Source organism: Haliotis rubra, unplaced genomic scaffold (assembly GCF_003918875.1).
Source record: "Haliotis rubra isolate DU_JTF1 unplaced genomic scaffold, ASM391887v1 Scf500, whole genome shotgun sequence".
NCBI classification, from domain to species: Eukaryota; Metazoa; Mollusca; class Gastropoda; order Lepetellida; family Haliotidae; genus Haliotis; species Haliotis rubra.
The window spans coordinates 510,348-531,786 of record NW_025767192.1 but is presented as its reverse complement, the minus strand read 5'-3'; the positions used below and the strand labels follow the sequence as shown (position 1 = coordinate 531,786).

At 38.1% G+C, this 21,439-nt stretch overlaps 1 protein-coding gene across 2 annotated transcripts in view; it reads right to left on the bottom strand.

Annotated features, from left to right (window-relative positions):
* The window catches only part of LOC124291890 (cyclic AMP-inducible protein BP74-like), a 61,077-nt gene that overhangs the window by 11,026 nt on the left and 28,612 nt on the right, over window positions 1-21,439 (bottom strand). For both annotated transcript variants that reach the window (XM_046728953.1, XM_046728954.1), the window contains exon 2: window positions 16,555-16,637. In XM_046728953.1, the coding sequence (XP_046584909.1) occupies window positions 16,555-16,613 (59 nt within the window). In that variant the 5' untranslated portion in view covers window positions 16,614-16,637. The remainder of the gene's footprint in view (window positions 1-16,554; window positions 16,638-21,439) is intronic.

Genomic DNA, 21,439 nt, shown 5'->3' with positions numbered 1-21,439 from the left:
TTGGAATGTGGCCATGATCAATGATACATTCCATCAGCGTCTTTACTGTTAAGCAAATCGAAAATAGAAAAATACAAAGTAGGCCACCGATCTGTTCTCCACATTCTCGAAAGGCCAGGCATCGTTCTGTTAATGAGAACGTTATACTTGCTTCATTAGTGGGTTCGCCATTCTCCCAGACTCTTAAGGACATACTAGGGTGTTGCATTTCAACATGGGTACCGTTGCTTGTCAATTGTTAATTGTCACATATTGATAGGGCCACTTCTTCATGATGGCGTATGTTGGACGCGGGCTTCTTGAAGATCTACCTTCATACACGAGAGTGTGGCTAGGTCGTGGGATGGGCTTAATAAGGTACTACGTGAATCTATGTGATCCTATAAAGCACTAGCCTAGAAAAAATATTTCGCAAATGAGTGAACGTTTTGTTAAATATTTCTGCACAGTCAGGTGTGAAGTTGCACTTACTAACCAGGGAGGATCGAAGTGTTCCGAAAGGGGTATCGACCATCAATTGGTCACTTGTATGTGAAAAAGTAGGTAATGTGTCCCTAATGACTTGAGGGAATCAATAACATGAAATAAAGGAAACTAACCAAAGGAAACATTGTATATATACTGCTTATGTCTTCCATTTTGTTGTTAGAAGAAACTAATGTAAAACTAGTCAGTGGAAACAATGCAGGTTTTAGTGGATTGATAATTGCATTACTGAATTAACGAAGCGTGGTGATGTCTTGAGAGTATGCATGTTAGTTGCCCTTCCTGAGAGTAATCAACCGGATAGTTGAATGTCTGGATTTTCGAGGTCCGGACAAAGGAAGTACCTGCACTTTGAACATAGCTCAATATAGGTTTTCATGTAAGAATTCATTTTCAATTGTGTGAGTTCTTTGAAGTGTGAGCCTACTTAGAGTCATTTTTACATGACTGTTTTTAATCCTCAAGCATGAAGGCTGAGATCTATAAACAATTGAATTTAAAATGGGTAACGTCGTGTTTATACTGACAGCCTCACAACAACCAACTGTATCGCGGAATGAAACAGTTGCTCTGAAGACATGGCATGGACGAATGTTAGTTCCCGAACCGTATTATTTTCCCTTTGCCGTTTCTGCAATGCTAAAGATATAAACGAAGCAAGTCTAGATTTCCTCAGGTTAATCTCATTGGGTGTCCTTTTCAGTTTAAAGGGAATCATTTGTTTTTTGTTGTTTTTTATTTTCACATTTTTATTTCCCAGTACATGTTTACATGACATTATAATTATGAATAGATATTCACATATATAAAGCATGCATAAATAGGTAGTATTTACAGGCTTGGCATAGGGCTTTAGTCAGTGTTACATTGACCATTCTTTCTTTGCAGATATTACATATAGTTAAGTGGCCATAACTACATAATACATAAGTAGGCATCGGTACATAATGTTGTTTCGTATTGTATATGAATTACAACTTGTGTATGTTTGACTACCTCTGGTAACGTGCAAGGTATAAGTCATTTAACATTACCCATTATTTCTCAACAGATGTTTCCCTATACATAAGTATACAAAGTACAGTGTATGAAGACGTCTACTGCATGTTTGACTGTTTCTAATCACATGTAAGGCAAATCATTGTAACATTAAAGTGTACTCTTTAAGGTTTACAATTAAATATTAAGCTATAAGTCTAAAACAGCATGTGGAAAAAGGACCAAAATGTAAAAAAATTGGACTGATTGTTGTTTGTAAAGGCAATGAATTTACATGCTTGGTAGTAACTCAATATTTCTTTTTGGATGCTTTTAAAATTTGGTATTCTCCCTTTTCTGCTCATATTGTAAATATTTTGTTTCACCATGAGACAGATGGCATTAAGTGGATTATTATTTCTCCCCTTAAAACCCAAAATAATATTTTCTGGTGTTAAATCAATGTATCCTTCAGCCAACCTTTCTAACCATTTAACCATCTCTTTCCACACTTTGCTTGAATGGGTACAATCGCATAATAAGTGTATAACACTCTCAGGCACATGTTTACAGAATGAGCACATAGGTGAATCAATGTAACCAATCTTATGCAAGAGATTATTAGTTGTCAAAATATTCTGAGTTATCTTGTACTGAAACCATTTTAGATTAACACTTTGAGTACATCGATTAGCCATCAAATTAATGTTTTCCCATTCCTTCTGTTGGAAGTCTTTATTCAATATTTCTTCCCATTTTTTTGGCCCTTTGTTTTGTTAAACAAAATTGACATAGTATTTTATAGAACTGTTTGCTACTAACTATTTTGGAGATGTTATGAGGTAAAGTAGGGTAGGCATGTATGTTCTCCACATGTTTAAAAGTGAAATTCCTCTTTGTTATATATCCAATGATTGCTCTCTTAGGTCCTTGGTATGTAAGAAAATCAACATCTACATCATATTTGTAATTCAGTTCTTCCAAAGACACATTTACTATATTTCTCAAGTATGTTATTCCCTTTTCTTCCAAGTTCCTGTGATAGACTGTTTTGCCACCGATCAAAATATTGTTATTGTGCCAAAGTGATTGATTTAAGATCTCTGTATTTATAATTTCATTCTGATAACAAATTGTTAGATAGTCAGACCATGCCTCCACAACCTCCCTCCACAATCTATTTGAAACATTGGGTACCATACATTTGTTAATATAAACGCCATCAGCGAACCATAGTTTCTGAATATTTGGAATACATAGTGTGGCATTTTCTGTGCATGTAGAATTGTCACATAACAGTCTTTTAATCCATGAAAGGTTTTGGGATTTTATAATATTTTTTACTATTGGAATATTGAAACCTCCATATTCAACAATGGTAGTAGTAATCTTTCTTTTAATTTTATCCTTCTTGCCTTTCCAAATAAAGTTAAAGCATTTCTTCTGGAAAGATTGAATCGTATCATCTGGTGGGCTTGGTATAGATGAGAAGAGATGATTTAATTTTGACAGTAGTAGTGATTTCAGCACAACTATTTTTTCCCATAGGTGTTAACAATCTTAATTCCCAAGTTTTCATCTCTCTCTCAATTTTCCCAAACTTGTCAGAATAATTAATGTCAACCATAGATTCTAGATCAACATCAAATTTGATACCTAGAAGATTAAACTGTGATAGTGACCAATCTAGATTATACTCCTTGCAAAGCTTGTACCTTGACCTTTTTTTGATCCTATCCATATTAGTCTTGTCTTTTCAGTATTAACTTTTTAAGTCCAGAAAACCTTGCAAACACAGTTAAAACATTAAGCACTGCATAGAGAGTGAGTGAGTGAGTTGGGTTTTACGCCGCTTTTAGCAATATTCCAGCAATATCACGGCGGGGGACACCAGAAATGGGCTTCACACAATGTGCCCGTGTGGGGAATCGAACCCGGGCCTTCGGCGTGACGAGCGAACGATTTAACCACTGGGCTACCCCACGGCCCCACTGCATAGAGAGCCTTTTTAGTATCATCTAGTGTTAGCGAAGTATCGTCTGCAAACTTAGCTAGAATACTTTCAATATTTTCAATCTTGATACCCTTTATCTTCTGATCTTTTCTTATCATAATTGCTAAGATTTCTACACATAAGATGAATATATATGGCGAGACCGGATCCCCTTGTCTGCATCCTCTTGTAATCTTAAAAAAGAGCTTCCGAAACCATTTACGAGGACACATGATTCTATATCATGTAGGAGGATTGAAATCCATTTTTGTAAACTTGGTCCAAAATTAAAGAAAGTGAGTACATTCATAATAAAATTTCTCTCGATTGAGTCGAAAGTCTTATCAAAATCTATTAATAATAGCAATCCAGGGACCTGAAATGTTTCAGTATAATCCATAATATCAAAAATAAGTCTAGTTACCTCCTCTATATATCTACCTGTGACAAATCCCTTTCGGTTTTCATTAATGACTGTTGGAAGTATTGGTTTAATTCTATTAGAGATTACTGCAGATGCAACTTTATATGAGGTATTTAATAGACTAATGGGACGCCAAGATTTGAGAAGTTGTTTAGGCTTATTTGCTTTAGGCAAACATGTAATTAACCCTTGTTTCTGGGTTACAGATAAGGAACCATGCTCATACGCGTAGTTCAAGGAATTAATATAAGAGTTTAGATCATTCCAAAAGAATTTTAAAAATTCAGTAGTGAACCCATCAGGTCCTGGTGATTTGTCATTTTTTCATTTTTTTAGTGCCATCAGACATTCTTCGTACGTTATTTTTCCTTCTAGATTTGATGATTCCTTAGGAGATAATTTGGGAACATCTGTCTCGGAAAACAGATGATCTAGATCAATTTCTGTGCCTTCTTCCCTGGAGTCTAACTTTTGGTAAAACCGTTTTGTTTCTTCTAGATATCACTTTGCTTATTTATTACAGAGCCATCGTTTCTTACAAGTTTTGAAATCGACTTATTTAAAAAATTTCTCGACTCAAGGTGCAGAAAGTATATGCTTGGTTTTTCTCCATGTTCTATCCAGGATCTTTTGATCTAATGAAAAGTCCTTGGGTTTTCTCTTTATTTATTGTTTCTAATTCTATTTTAATTTCATTTAACTTATTCAATACATTCTCCTTTTCATTCATATTTTCCTCTGTGTCTAGTTTAACTTCTAATTCTTGGTAATTTACCCTAAAGTTCTGTTTCTTGTTTATTTCTCTTTTTCTTCTTTGTTGATGAGTAATATATAGTCATACCTCTAATTTCAAGTAGCAACATTTCCCACAATAACCTGGTCATTTGTTTCTATCTGAATTATATTCAGAGACTTAGCGTTAGACTAGAACGTGCGTATGCTCTACATTTGTTCTACTGTGGAATCTTTGATAGTTTTTGTAGAACAAATACATTCGAGTATCATCGTCAGATGAGGAAGTCTGTAAAGAACTACCTCAGTTGGTCTGTCACAATGGTAGAGCGTCGCAGTACAATAATATAACCAGAGGTCAAAATGGTTGACATGACATAAACGTGACGGGAGAGATTTTCGATGCTGTTAATGATTACAAATGTCCGCCAATCCTTAATCAATTGGCCTGTCATTGAAAAGTAGTTATAGAGATCAGTCATACAGATTCTCAGGTAAACTCATAGATTACAAATGTTCGCCATCCTTAATCAATTGGCCTGTCATTGAAAAGTAATTATAAAGATCAGTCATACAGATTATCAGGTAAACTCATAGATTGCTGTAGGCTGTATGTCCAGACATGGTTCTGGTCGATATTACGATAGTTTGGATGTGCATTTCATCGTTTTGTTCACAAGGAGAGATGGGAGAGAGGATATATATCATGCAGTCAAACTGACTTTTTCAATTTATCCTATAACGCTAAGTTTTAAATGAAAGTATTTCATGATCATTCATGCTCGGGAATTCCAATGGTGTTCCCTGGAGGTATTTTACTGAGCCTGTATAACATTCGTTCCACCTATTTATATGCAAAAGCTTTATCTGATACTTTGTACTCTTGTCGATGAGGCCTTTGATACCAACTGTGCGGCCTTTTGTTCATTTGGGTTGATGCCACATCATGCATTTTTGTCATTACTTGTTACAAGGTATACCTGCAGTGTATAAGGTGAGGTGAAATTGGTTTTAACGTCGTGCTTGAGAATATTTCGCTCATATGACGACGTGCATGCATGTGTATGTGTATGTGCGGCTGCTTGTACTAACCCAGACTTAAGCTGGTTTTATAGTGCTAGCCCACTGAGATACCATGCCGCAGTGAAGCATGAATACCCCACTCAGACACATTATACTGACTCCGAGCCGACCAGTCCTTGTTGTACCCATTATTGCCGAGCGCCAGGCAGGGACCAACAAGTACCATATTTTAACGTCTGTTTGGTATGACGCGGTCGGGGATCGAACCCGCGACCTTCCGCTCTCCGGGCGGACGCTCTAACCACTACACCACGGAGGCGGTCCGCAGTGTATAAGCTATATCAATTCTATTGGCAAACCATTGTCTTGTAATACCTCATCCAAGTTAGTAAACCGGCATGATCATGTTTCGTACTACTGGTGAATGTGACGTCCCTTTCATGTTGCGTGAGAATTAACTTTTTTCACGTTGCGAATCCAAGCTGAGATTGGTGGGTACAAGAGAGAGAGAGAGCAGTTGTCACTCATGAATATTTCAATGGAGATTCGGCACAGAAGTCAGGTGTTGAATGTACGATATTTGACAAGAAATATCGATATACACATGAGGGTACGGGTGACCCAGGCGTCTGAGGTGCACAAGTTCGTTGTGCAGAGTTGCTTCCCTTTCACACACATGGGTTCGAATTCCAATGAGCACCCAATATGTTTCAAGGTGGGTCAGCACAGAACCCTTGCTTCCAGGTTTCACAACCCCAATCTCTACCCATCCGAAATTAAGCTGACTCAGTGATGAAAGTGGAATACAGTTAGAAGTGGCGATAAACCAAACTCACTCACTCATTCTATCAAAGTGATATGTTAGTGTTATGTTTGGGACACACCCAACCGTCGTATATACAGGAAGAGTATTGGTAAAATGAGTGACTATAACAAAACGCGGCCGTGTCAGCAATTTCTAGACAGCAGTGAGAACACTGTCAAGATGAACAAACGCATGTTTCCACATGGATAATGTCACCATGATAATGACGTATATGCCCCCAACACGGACGTGCATGTTCCTGAACAATCAACAACTAAATTTCAGCTCAATGGACGTTCATTTAACTTCAAACACCGTTGCATCTCAGACCTGTCAAAGGATATGGAATTACCATGGAAAACCACTACAAACGGGCTTCCACAACGTAAACACGCAAGCTTTGGTATCCTTACCTTTCTTAAAACCAAACCATCTTTTATTGAAAACGAATTAATCATTCGTGTCTTAAGGAGCACCTGTACGCAAGGACCTTAAATGTGTCATCCTTGATGACAACGAGAATGAAATAACACAGCGACATCTGGACGGCTGGAAAATAGGGATATAAACCTGAAGGCAGCATTAGAACGTGGACGTTACTTCTAATCAGCTGGTTGGATGGGGACGTTACTTCACAGAAAGGATCAAGACCTTGCTTTGTCAACCTCAGACATATTATCATGAAGCTACTGAATGAGAAAGTGTATCTGATCATTAGGTGCTTCCTGCACTTCTGGACTGAGCAAACCTATTGTTATTCTGCCATTGTTCATTAATTTATAACAGCAGCTTTTTTTGTACACATATGTTCATTAATTCACGATATCACCTCGTCAGTAGAAGGACGGACACACTACTTTCAAATTTAAGGAGGCATCTGTTTGCATTCGTTTATGACTACTGGGCTTTCTTTCGCAAACGGTTTGATGTACAGTTAGGGGGAATAAAATCATCTAAATAAATGACGGAAAACTATAGGCACATATTTTGTATCTGTCATTATTACGTCAACGACAGAAATTAACAATGGTCGATTAATTGACGATACAGATTTCAATGGGAATGAAAGCAAACTAGCATTCACTGTATGAAGGGATCACTGAAAATCATTGATAACACCAGGTGTTCACGAAAAGGGTAAGCATGTCCTTCACTAACCGATAGCACACACGATTTGCATGAAAGAGTGACCCGTGAAGATCTGGGTTAGAATTGGTCTTCAGCAGTCCATGGTTGTTAGAGGCGACTAACGGGATCGGGTGGTCAGGGTCGCTGACTTGGTTGACACATGTCATCGTAACCAAATTGCATAGCCAAATCAATGCCCATGCTTTTGTTCACTGGATTGTCTGGTCCAGGCTCCAGATTATACAAACGTGACAAACTTGGCATGAAAGAGTATGTTTTTGTTGCCTGGCACCAGTTTGGTGAAACATGCCCAGTGTGTCGGGGAATCATGATTTATCGGGTTAGCACAACTGGACATGTTTTTTGAGCAGCAGATTGAAAACTATTCACAATTTGCTAAGCATCAAATCATTGATGCAACAGAAAACTCTGATGTGGGGTCTAATTTGGTTTAAATATCTAAGCTTATTGTAAGCATGGATCCTAGGTTTCAGTTTGTCACTGCATCTTGTGGATCCCATACCTGCTGTTGACAGGTGTTGTGTACTTGTCAGTGACTCGTTCCATGGTTTGCAAAATGGTTGATTGGTGCCACGAAAACCATTTTCATGGTTACTCGTGTATCAAGCGCATAAGGTTAGATTAAAGTGGCTGTTGCCTAAAGAGGGGTGACCATATCACTATATATCTAGTTTTTAAATTGATACAATTTCAAATTATAAATCTTTGTTTAAGTAAAAGTTGGGAATTTTTGTGACCCTTAACAGAGTGTGAGTAGCATAGTACTGGAAAAAGGAGATGTAAGTAAGTAATAAATTCATATCACCATTTTAAAAAAATGAAAGAAGGAAAACCTTTCGTAGATACGCAAGGTTGATGAATCAGCGAGACAGGGAGAGTGGTCGTCCTCTTTATAATTACTTGATACTTGGGGGACGACTTTGAAACATGTTTCTCAAGTCAGTGAGTTGGGGCAATGTGTGCATCCTGTTTTAACAGAACCGAACGTGAAATAGTCTGTTGAGTGTGTGAGGGAATGTGGATGCCCTGTTACAGGAGTACTAGACACGTTGACCCGTGAAGATCCGGGATAGAATAGGTCTTCAGCAACCCATGTGCTTGCCATAAAAGGCGACTATGCTTGTCGTAAGAGGCGACTAACGGGATCGGGTGGTCAGTTTCGCTGACTTGGTTGACACATGTCATCGCTTCCCAATTGCGCAGATCGATGCTCATGCTGTTGATCACTGGATTGTCTGGATTTACAGACCGCCGCCATATAGCTGGGATAGTGCTCAGTGCGGCGTAAAACTAAACTCACTCACTCACTCACTAGACACGTTGGGAGGGAACATAAAAAACAAGCCTTTCTGAGTCAGTGGGAGAGATAATGAGGGTCGTCCTGTTATAGCAAAGGGTCGGTGGGGTAACCTAGTGGTTAAAGCGTTCGCTCGTCATGCTAAAGACCCGGGTTCGAGTCCCCACATTGGTACATCTGGTGTCCCCCGCCGCGATATTGCTGGAATATTGCTAAATTCACTCACGCACTGTTATATCAGTACTGGAAGTTTGGGAAGAACGAATAGATAAGTGAGTTGTGCGAATCAGCCAGTAAAAAAGGGTTGTTATTGTTTTTACTGCACCACTCAGTCTTGACAGGTGAGGGAAACACTTTTACAACAAATGAGGTACTTAAAGAAAAGATTTTATTCGAGATTGCTAATTTGGTAACTTTTTTCTCTGACAAGGAATGATCGATGTTGTTTTTTATGCAGCTTTCTCGGAACTACTTAATCTTTATCACGTTTTGGGCAATCAGACATACTGCCAAATTGTTTTGAACGATGGTCAAAACTGCAATACTCTTCATAACAAAGTGTTAAAATGTGTGCCTAGACATGCAAACAAAACAGTTGCATATTTTCTCTATATGTATGTTACATTAATGATAATAAGAAACGAATACTTGAAACGAATTTCCACCAGCATGCACATGTGTTTGATGTTGTTAAGATGCGTAAAACATCTTTCTTGAGTGCTTGAGTTAAGTTTAATAATATTTCGTTTATGTCACGGCGTGTCTGCTCAAAGTAGGAGAAAAACCCAAAGTTTACATTTTTGTTTAAACCAACGGGCAAGAGTATGATGCGGGCATACACAACAACGTAAGCAGGGCGAAGCAGGATTTTCTGCCACGATCATTGGTCAAGCGACCAGCACTGCACAGGTAACACGTAATCTTAAACAACTGGACCACACGTGCATCCCCATCCTCGAATGCTTTGCTTTTTTCGACTATGAATTAGTTTAAGGAGGAACCTGTTTCTGAGGCTGATTGTCTGTGACTGTAATACTAACCGATAAAAATATTAAAGGATGTCCATAATTATGTCCATGATCAAATGCTTCATTATTGAACAATGTCCAATGAATCTTTAAGTAGGACCATGTTGCCCATTCCTAAGTACATTTTATTAAAATAAATGTTGCATTTTCGAAACCAGATTTGTAATTCCCAATAGAAACTTAGTTAAATCGGCTTGTATTTCACAATTATGATAGTGAACTAAATTTAGACGAGTCAGTAAATTTCTGTTTTTCAGTTGAATTAATGATCAACGCATCATAATCCTCACACTCAAATGAAATTGACATTTTTCAAAGCATTTCAAAAGTTAATTTCAAAACTAGCAGTTATATTAATTCCACGATAATCATGTTAGGTGTTTTCGGTTCCACGTGTTCAATCTAATCTCCTCCACTTAATGCCTGTCAGCTGTCAACGTCAGTTTGAAATGAACAAGATGGAACTCAACACGTTAATCAGGATATTATCACCATTGAGTATCATCATGAGTGTTTACATGCTATTAACAACACCACCTCATCAATCCCTTTGGGTATCAAGTACATGATTAAATGACTACAATAACTGCATATTGCTGATATGTGGACAATCTCATTATACAAAAATGGGCGATTACGGTTGCCGTCAGAGACGCAGAACAACCTTGGTTATCACATGGTTGTTGCGGTGACGTCATTGGGCATGAGAGTCCAATTTGACAAATGAGATTATCTACCCAATCAACCTCCATTGGTAGAGTGTAAACGTTAGATTAAACGATATGTCCCAACAAACTTGATTGATATTTCATGAAAACCATAAACCATATTAGTTTCCGGAGAAATCTAATAACCATGCAATTTTCATTAGTAAAGAAATGGTAATCAGCTGGATTAATTTCATACTATGAGAGGGTCCCCATTTGTCAAGTTGATAATATATCATACCAGGATTTTTAACACCTTAAAATATGAATATTTTCGACCCCTCGTTCTTCTTCATTCAATGATTGGGAACTTAAATTGATATGTTTTATTTGTTCTATTGTTCCACGCCACACAAGAATATTCTAGCTTTATGACGGCGAACTGTCAATGACCTAGCCTTGAAAAGACGATCCACCGCTTAATATTATGAGTGAGTGAGTTTAGTTTTACGCTGCACTCAGCAATATTCCACCCGATCCCAAAAGACGCCTCTTACAAGCATGGTTCACTGAAAATAAATTCTAACCCGGATCTTCACGGGTCGCTTATATCGATCCGCGGTATTAGGGTACGAAATTGATATTTACGACTGACCTACCATATTGTGTAACTTAAGGCTTATTCTGAAGCATGAATGAAAATTTATACAATTACATGCTCAGTAATAGAACGAGGCATATCTTTAAATGACAACACTCTTGTCGCAATTTCATTGACTTAAATGGTTTTAAAATTTAATAGTTGAAATCCCAAGGGGTAATTCTGACAATCAACAATGACATCTATTGTTGCAACATACATTTCTAATTAAACTGAGTACATCAACACTTCTAATTTGTTTGTGGTCTGTTTCAAATGACGGGCAGAACGACGTTGTACAACCTCTTTGACGTAATTGCATTACTCTCTCATGGGAGCATCTTTTTCCCTACCAATTCTGCCAGAACAAAAGGTCTACATTTCTAATGCGTCATGTTTGGCTTTTTGAAAATGTTCTTTGTTGTTAGTTAGAGTGTGGAATAAATGGGCAGATAACAAAATAAACCTTTGATGATATGTCAAACTTTTCAGAGCAGCTGTCGAGGAGGTTAATGCAATTAGGCACTCCTGAAGCTGTATGATATTCCTTTCAACAGGACACAAAAGCTGTCATTGCAGACTTTTCAAGCTATCAAACCTGGAATAACAGTATTTCCAAACAAAAATACTTCATTTCGAAATTTTACATGGAATATTAATGCAAACATTATTATAGTATTCCCAAGTACATCCCAATAATGAATAATATTCATAAGGTCTGACAATGTAATTCAAGTTTGTAAAGTTATTTTATTCGACATTCAAGGTACGGGTCACACCGTAAACACATTATCTGGAAAAGTGTTATGTCCCTGTTCTAGCTGTCTCACGGTCCCTGAACTATATTTTCTCTTTCTCCACAGAACTTTCTGTATGCACAATCCGGGGTAATAATAATCAAATTGGGCGCTTTCAGCACCCTTATGGTTGGAAATAGCGCCATAGAAATGCACTATTATTATCATTAACATCACCATAAGAAGTCTAAATTCTCCTCGTGAAAATCTCACGTCTCCCGGTGCCTGCGTTTAAATTTACATGGAGTTATTTGCAAATGTTTCTATCAACCATATTGTCAGAACCTAAGCGTTAGTCTATCACTACTCTGTCAAAGGCGACAGTTTGTTGTATTTATTTAGTTAGCCTGCTCGTTCAGACTATTCTGTTGATCGTATAAAATACAGAGATGGTACATGTGTCATATGCGAAGTGCACCTCAGGTACCCGGCTTTAACAAAACCCCAGCTCTCAACTATAGTCTGTTTGCAGTGAAAACGTACGGATGAATTTTACTTTAAACAAAAAAGTAAATCAAATAAAGTGAAATTAAGATTGCGAATCCTCATAATTTGACCTTGCAAACTGAACATTTAAATCTCAGAATTTTATTCAACTTAGGATAAAAGTTGTTTAACAAACGATCATAGTTTCAAATCGCTCTTATTGGTTTGTATTACAAGGGGATATGCACATTAAATGAAACACCGAGAACATGTAGGATTGGTCTAAGTTAACGCTCATCACGAACCGCACATGCATTTGTTTCACTGTTCCAACTACTGCTCTTGCCCCTTTGTAATACAAACCAGTAATGGCGACTTGAAACTATGATCGTTTGTTAAACAACTTTTATCCTAAGTTATATATACTTCTGAGATTTAAATGCTCAATTGGCAAGGTCAAATTATGAGGATTCGCAATCTTAATTTCACTTTATTTGATTTACGTTTTTGTTTAAAGTGAAATTCATCGGTACGTTTTCACTGCAAACAGACCATAATTGTAATTGTGGAGACTGAATTCAGGTTGTTAGAACTTGGCTGATGGAGTTGTTCTTCTTTCAGATTCTCAATCACTTATAGACTGTAGTGATGTAGCGTACTTTAAAATTTTGCGGCGTAAAACAGTAAAACAAAAAAAAGAATACAAAGAATACAAAAATATTCTTCCCTTTTCACATGTGAATATTCTGAGTTGCCGTGTCCTTGTGTTGCTGCGATGTTGCCACCTGTTCAATAAACCTCACCCTGTCGCCTATTCCAAGCAATGATTAGCATCTCTACCAATCTTTCTTATATTCTTTGCCACAAGAAAATCAAATATTTAACCCACCATTATTGTTATATGTGCGTAAAATAATCATCATTGTTATGATTCCCACACAATAAATAAAGAAATCATAAGAATCGTTTCTTTGGAGACATAAATCTAATTCCGACTTTCGAAAATAGCCCCTCATAAAAATTTGTTTCATTTGCGTGTTACGTGGAACTGTGCCAAATCGCTGACTTCATTAGATTGCAGAACAGAATACGATTGAACACTGGTTTGTTTAGACAATGGATGAGAGGCGACCAAGAATAGCAAACCTGTGTCAGCATGTTCTATGACACAATGGACACACCTGACACAATGGACACCCCTGACACAATAGACTCACCTGACACAACACGCGTGTCGTACTTATTGATATGGCACATTGTGGTATTTCGCTTTTGTGCCAAGGCAAATACGTTTTTTCCACAAATTAGATTATTTTCTCTCGTTGCGTAGGTATCAGGTTAAATGTAGAATACGAAGCGCACCAGAACGTACTATATTATGTAATAACCAAGACTCGCTACCGTATCCCAATGCATGAAATACATTAAAATTCATTGATCGCACACTTGGTAAAACGTTAACACTTAATGGAGGTTCGTACGAATAGTTGCGAAATCATATCATGAAATGCCTAAAAATGAATTCTAAAATAAAGTATTTGTCAATCTTGAAACTAGTAACGTTATGTACCGCTTCCTAAATGTGCGGTGTACATATTTTAAGGATAGCTAAAACATCTATTGAAAATGCATTACTTTAACAAAATATAAATCAATGCACATGAAAATGATTTTTGGGTCAATTTATTTGTATCGTTATATATATAAATATAAAACTGAGGAGAATAATTCGTATCCATTAAGTATCCATTCACACAGATTTCATAAGATGTAGATAGTAAAATAGCGGTACTAAGTATACAGAATTCCTGCAAAATCAATGATGGACACCTACTGGTTGCACCATCCACTTACACATTTTGTATATATATATATTAGAAACACTACTTTGTTCCATACTAAATGTCAAGTGGTCCGTCATAAAAAAATCCTTTGATGCCATTATGAATAATCACGCCATGGAAGTACAGTAACTACTCGCATTTGTCACTGAAAAGACCTTTCAACACCTTGAACACACGCATGCCGCATGGCTAAGTATTATAGCTCTTGCTTATCCTTCTGATTACTTATTCCACCATATTGCTTAGAGAAAAGGGGAAATGGGGGAACGTGTGCAGTGCAGTGAAAGATGTACTACAATTTATAGAATACTTTGAAAATCTTGGGGAAATCCTGAACCATTTCCTTGAAGCCTAAATGGAAATCAGATGAATGAATAGCGAGGCGAGGGATTCTAAGTGGCACCGGGTCGACATTATGTGGGCTCTTCATCCTTAAAAAGTAGGGGCCTTCATCCATTATGGGGCTTTAATGTGTTCTTGGCTGGGTGATGTAAATGCAGGAGGAGAATAATTAAGTCTCCACACCTCTGACTAAGGCACCTGAATGTATGGAGGACTTAACGGGTTAACGTAATAAGAAAATTGTGATACCTCGGACAATGATCCTATGACCTTCTGGAATCTTGCGTCCAATTTCAACAAATTTAGTTGGCATTGTAGTAATCCATTTAATGCTATCTTTATGATTTGGTTTAAAGTTGTGGGTTTAGATTTAGAGAGGATTCATATGTAAGCATCGAATTGTGTGTTTTTTTTGTATACTCTCGTGTTCATAACATGATCATTCTTATCTGAATGTGAAGCCCATTTCTGGTGTCTCCCGCCGTGATGTTCCTGGAATATTGCTAAAAGCGGCGTAAAACCAAACTCAGTCAGTCAGTCTTATCTCAAACGTTGTGTCAGGTGATCTCAGCAACCTTGTCACCGCGATTTCATTGTAGAATTCATCAACTGAAAATGCTGCAAAGTCTATTAACTTCGTTTGAACGGAAACCCTACATCCTCTTAACAACAAATTGCAAAAGAAATATGGAAAGATATTTTGTGACAATCTGACGAAATCAATAATGTCCTCTTTTTCGAACCCATTTAGTTTCAACGGTTGCTAAGTAACACATTGATGTGTACATCTCATTGCATTTGCTTCCACGGCATATAATGCTGCCTGAAGATGGTTTTGTTTAATTATGGTGCCTGACAGATTACCTTGAAGTAACAATTTAATCGACCTCACGAATGGCAACGTCAGAACTGGACGCTAAACTTACATAAAATATGCTGGAATAAAATAATCACAAACGAGCACCACAGATCGTCTCAATATGACATTTGTTTGAACCGAGATTGATCTCAAAAGTTAAGAGGATTTTTAAACATAAAATCTCGCTGAATGATATTGTGGAATATTGCTGCAACAAACTTCAAAAGTGTTAAACAAATATTATTTGAAGTTTGTTGAATAACAGTATTGATCCCGAATGAACAAAGATCATGGATACTGTAACTTTCACGTGAAAAATTCAATCTTAACAATCAAACGAGTCAAAGGACAAAGGGTTCTTTGCCACAAATAAATATACCTTTTAACTTCCACGGAGAACTATGCCTGCACGCATATAATTTCTAAAAGGTAGGATTGGTCTTCATCACGATACAGGGTGAACCTATTCTTGCTATGAAAAGCGTGTTTTCATTTTGTATAAATACAGCTGATATCATTCTATGTATTTTTCTATAAGCAAAGGTTATAGGATCAAATACAAAACTTAATATTTGTTTTGTTGTTTAACGCCACATTCTGCAATATTCCAGTGATGTGACAGCGTTTGTGATCAGTTCTTGAAAAGACAACCGAGTGGTTGATATTATGAAGATCGTTCTCTGCCGATATTATTCCCAAGAACGATGTCTACACACAATATCCACGTCAAACACAACACGAGTGTCAATAACGGTTGGAAAAGCAAAGATAGTTTGGTGTGAAGTATAAAATACAACATATTCTCATAACGAAAACAGATTTGGGCAGAAAAATATGTTTATAAAAATATATAAAGTAATTTTTTCCTTTATTACTCTCAGCGCTGTGTACAGTATGACAGTAAGATCACTGCATGTTAATGTTATGTGCGAGGAATGAAAGAAGTGATGTTGTGCAGAACACTGAATATTTCCAAACACCTTCGCCACCTTAATGGTGCAATCAATATGAATTATTACTAATAAAACCAAAGAAAATAACGTATAAGGTCAATATGAATGTAAAGATAAAAGCAATAACTTACCCATATCGACAAACCAGGAGAACCAGAAACTGGAGAGCACAACGGCAGTTCATCTTCATCTGCCGAAAGTTGGACCGCCACTCCTGAAAAGGTTGAAAACTGAATGAAAGATCCTAGGTATTTGTAGGGTCGAGCACACCTGAAGGCTTGTGTGATAGAGCGAGCCATTCTAGAGATCCAATTAGGCCAATCGCATTGCAGCTACGGTATCGATCAGCTGATCGAATGTGTGAAGGAGCGCTGATGATTGACAGACAGACACGCAGTATTAGAGTTACTTTGCTGGTCTTGTTAAACATGTTGAGTGCAGCCCTTTCCGACTTATAAACACAACAGGGGTTGATGGGACCTCTATTCTTGTCGTTTCTTTCATGAAAACTCCTAAAGAGGCTTTGATACTTTTGTGAAATAGTTTTCGTAATAAAAACATGGTAAGATTGTTATTTTCTTTCAGTCTCAATACATTAGGATAGAAAGTTGTTGGTTTTTATAATAAACCTTTAAGACGACAGTGGAAGCTTGTTGGGCAGTGGAATTGACTTTTAATGACGTGGGGCAATAGGCACATTGTTCCTTGTGTCGAAATGGGACTGAGGTTTTCTCAGTCAGTGGGGAAGTGCTGTTATGTCAGCAAGAACAAACATGCGCGTGTTGGTAGAAGGGTGGAGAATAATAACGGTGAAATTACGAGTATATGGGTGGTGATGTCACAACATGAGATTGCGTGGGTATCCCTTGCCAACGGTTTAAGATGCATGCATTATCGTGGTACGCAGTGAAAGACAGATGGATGCCTTGAGTGATAGGTGAATGAAAAATATAGACGTAGATAAATGGATCGAAAAACTGGCTGATAGATGATGGACATATGTTAGATGGATGCTTAAATATGTGGATGAAGAAATGGATGTATGTGTGGGAGGTTGAGTGGGCATCATATTATGTGCATATATTTACATGTAAATGACATTTCCTTCCTCATTGTAACTTCTACTGCAGTTTCTGCGAATACTACAACTACTGCTGCTACTACTACTACCGCCCTTCCTACTACTACTACTACTACTACTACTACTACTACTACCTCTACTCCTACTGCTGCTGCAGCTGTAAACCTACGACTACGATTTCTATCGCCACCACCAACACAACCACCGCTGCCACCACATTCAACACACCAACTACTACTACTTCCGCTATTTGTACAACTACCAATCAATCCACTGCTGCTGCTGCTGATACTACTACTACTACTACTACTACTACTACTACTACTACTACTACTACTACTACTACTGCTACTATTTTCTCGACTGTTATTACAAATTATATGTGAGTACTACAACAAACGCCGAATCCGTTTCTTGAAGCTGTTGCTTTTAAGCTTTGATTTCACACCAGAAGGTTATAAAAGAGAAACCAATAATTAATAATGTCCTTAAAAACCTTGCTTGACGTTCTGTGTCAATTCTTTAATAAAAACACGTATTGGTCGGTTTTCATTTTATTGACGTATAAGTAATTCACGAACACACGCTACTTCACACGACCAAGATAATATTTACAGAGTGAAGTGAAGAAGCTGTTCAGAGGCCTTCCGGCATCAAAGCTGGATGGTCCGTTCCATATATATAATGCACAACTGGCGTTCGCGTGTCCGGTGGATGTTCACAGGTATGTATTCGTAAGCTCGAAATAGGTAGGGCTGAATCATTAATTAAACTGGGATCGACGAATCTTGATTAAACATGGAAGCTGGACCGTAATACGTAACTTCCTATTTGCCACATCGGGTGAAAAACAGTGATAAAAAATTCAAATGTCTTGAGGCCTTTATCATCTTGTTTCCAGGGAAATAGGGCTTGTGTGCTAAAACACTCACTCACCTAGAATCTACACAGGCCTACTCACTCACTCACTCACACAGAACCACTCACTTATTCACTTACTCACATAGAACCACTCACTCACTCACTCACTCACTCACGTAGAACCATTTACAAACTTACTCACACACATACCCACCCAAAACACACACACACACACACACACACACACACACACACACACACACACACACACACACACACACACACACACACACACACACACACACACACACACACACACACACACACACACACACACACACACACACACTCATTCAGAGCCATTCACAAACTCACTCACTTCCAGCAGTCCAGTTACGCAAATCCCAATTTTGACGTCGATAGTGGAGAACGCCGAAAACGCTAAGTCTCCAATGAGTGTTAGGCATGGGAACCCGTGAAGGTCCGGGTTAGAATATTGATCTTTAGTAACCCATGCTTTTCGTAAGAGGCGACTAACGGAATCAGGTGGTCAGGATCGCTGACTTGGTTGACACATGTCATCGGTTCCCAATTGTGCAGATCGATGCTCATGCTGTTGATCATTTGATTGTCTGGTCCAGGCTCGATTATTTACAGACCGTCGCCATAGCTGGAGTATTGCTGAGTGCGGCGTAAAACTAAACTCACTCACTCGTTCGATTATTTAAAGACCGCCGCCATAGCTGGAGTATTGCCGAGTGCGGCGTAAAACTAAACTCACTCATTCGTGAGGCATGGGTATAAGTGAAAATATACACAAACGTGATACAACATGTCCATAGAAATACCTGTTACATCATAGGATGGCACCAGATGTTTGTGACTCAGATTATGTCTTCGGTTCTAACTGAATAACCGATGCATCGCAATACTCGATAAATTATCCATAAATCAAAGAAATTACACATCGACTTGGACAGCATATACAATGACAAGGGGAAAATGCGCATATTTAGTTTGAAATGTATTTTGAAGTTTAATCTCTTATGGTACTATAATACATTCCCATAAAACTTGGAAAACATTGAAAAGAAACTGCTGTTGAACACATATGGGTTCAAAACTGTAAATTATATACACAAGAAGAAAGGTAATTGCTTCTATATTACATGTGACCTCATCGGTCCTTATCGATGACGTAAGCCTCCTGATGACGTCATTGCTCCCGCTCCTCCGATAACTCACGTTCCAGCTGCTACATCGTTCTGCAGGTTTCGGCATTGCCCTGTCTGCCGTTCAAAATGATCCCAGAGATGTTCTTCAGGTGAAAGGTCGGGTGACGGCCACGACAAACCAAATACGTCACTGCTGTTGAGAAACTCTGCATTATTCGAGCCAAGTGTGGCCTTTTGGTATTTCTTATTTTGGAACAATGTCTCTCATGGTAGTGTTTTTAGAAAGGGAAGGGCAACTGGCTACATAATGACATCCCCGTAACGTTGGACCTTCACGGTTCCAGGGGTGATGATAAGACTTGTCTTCCGCTCTCGACAAATACCGCCCCACACATTGGCGCCGCCACGTAGAATAGGATGAATCTCTCGGAAGCAACACTGGGACAATGGCTTGACTCGCAGTCTCTCTAGTCGTATTCGATCTTAAGGAGTTGAGTCTGGCTACAGAGTGAGCGGATGAGTGAGTGAGTAAGGTTTTACGCTACTCACTATTCATGTACTATCACGGCGGTGGACACCAGACCAAATCATGTGGGGAATCGAACCCGGGTCTTCGGCGTGACGAGCAAGCGCTTCAACCAAACCGCCGTCCTTCACGTCACATAACAGCATCCACGTAACCAATCCCGTCGCTGCCAATATCGCACAGTTGTCTTACCCATGACGTCTATGATCACGGGTCAAGGACATTCTACGCTAGCATCTGAAGGCCCGAATGACTGTCTGCTGAATGGGGTAGTCAGGTCTCGTCACAATGCAGATGTATCGTGAACAGATATCAGACCTCTTGTGGGATGGTCACACGTGGTCAACCTGATATGTGTCCTGCCCACTGGGTGTCCAGAATGATTGTCTTGCTGAGGTGTCTGACAATGGTCAGTAAGCTGCAACAAGAACCTCTATAGTCGCAATCGGCGCCATTGTAAGACGCATTTCTCCATTGAGAACCTTTCATGGGTTCTTCCATGAGCTGCTTGCTTTTATGCCTTCTGTAATGCCTTCTTTCACCCTGAGCTATCACCAAGAACCCGTTTAATACATAATTTACGTATAACGTTTTCTCCAAATGTAGTGCTTGAGCAGTCGTTTTCAACCTGAATTAGTTACTTTCAACCAAGGTGTTTAAATCAATTCAACTATCTAAGAACGCACACAGTTTACGTGTGAAAACAGATGTAGGACATAATGATTCTCTGGATAGTAACCGTTAAATATTGTTGATAGTAACTGTTAAATGCTGTGGGTAGTAACTTTTAAATGATGTGGGTAGTAACCGTTAAATGCTGTTGATAGTAACTGTTAAATGCTGTTGGTAGTAACCGTTAAATGATGTTGATAGTAACTGTTTAATGCTGTTGATAGTAACTGTTAAATGCTGTTGGTAGTAACTATTAAATGCTGTTGGTGGTATCTGTTAAATGCTGTTGGTAGTAACTATTAAATGCTGTTGATAGTAACTGTTAAATGTTGTTGATAGAAACTGTTAAATGCTGTTGATAGAAACTGTTAAATGCTGTTGATAGTAACTGTTAAATGCTGTTGGTAGTAACTATTAAATGATGTGGGTAGTAACTGTTAAATGCTGTTGGTAGTAACTGTAAAATGCTGTTGGTAGTAACTGTTAAATGCTGTTGGTGGTAACTGTTAAATGCTGTTGGTAGTAATTATTAAATGATGTTGGTAGTAACTGTTAAATGCTGTTGGTAGTAATTATCAAATGCTGTTGGTAGTAACTATTAAATGCTGTTGGTAGTAATTATCGTTAAATGCTGTTGGTAGTAACTATTAAATGCTGTTGGTAGTAACTATTAAATGCTGTTGGTAGTAACTATTAAATGC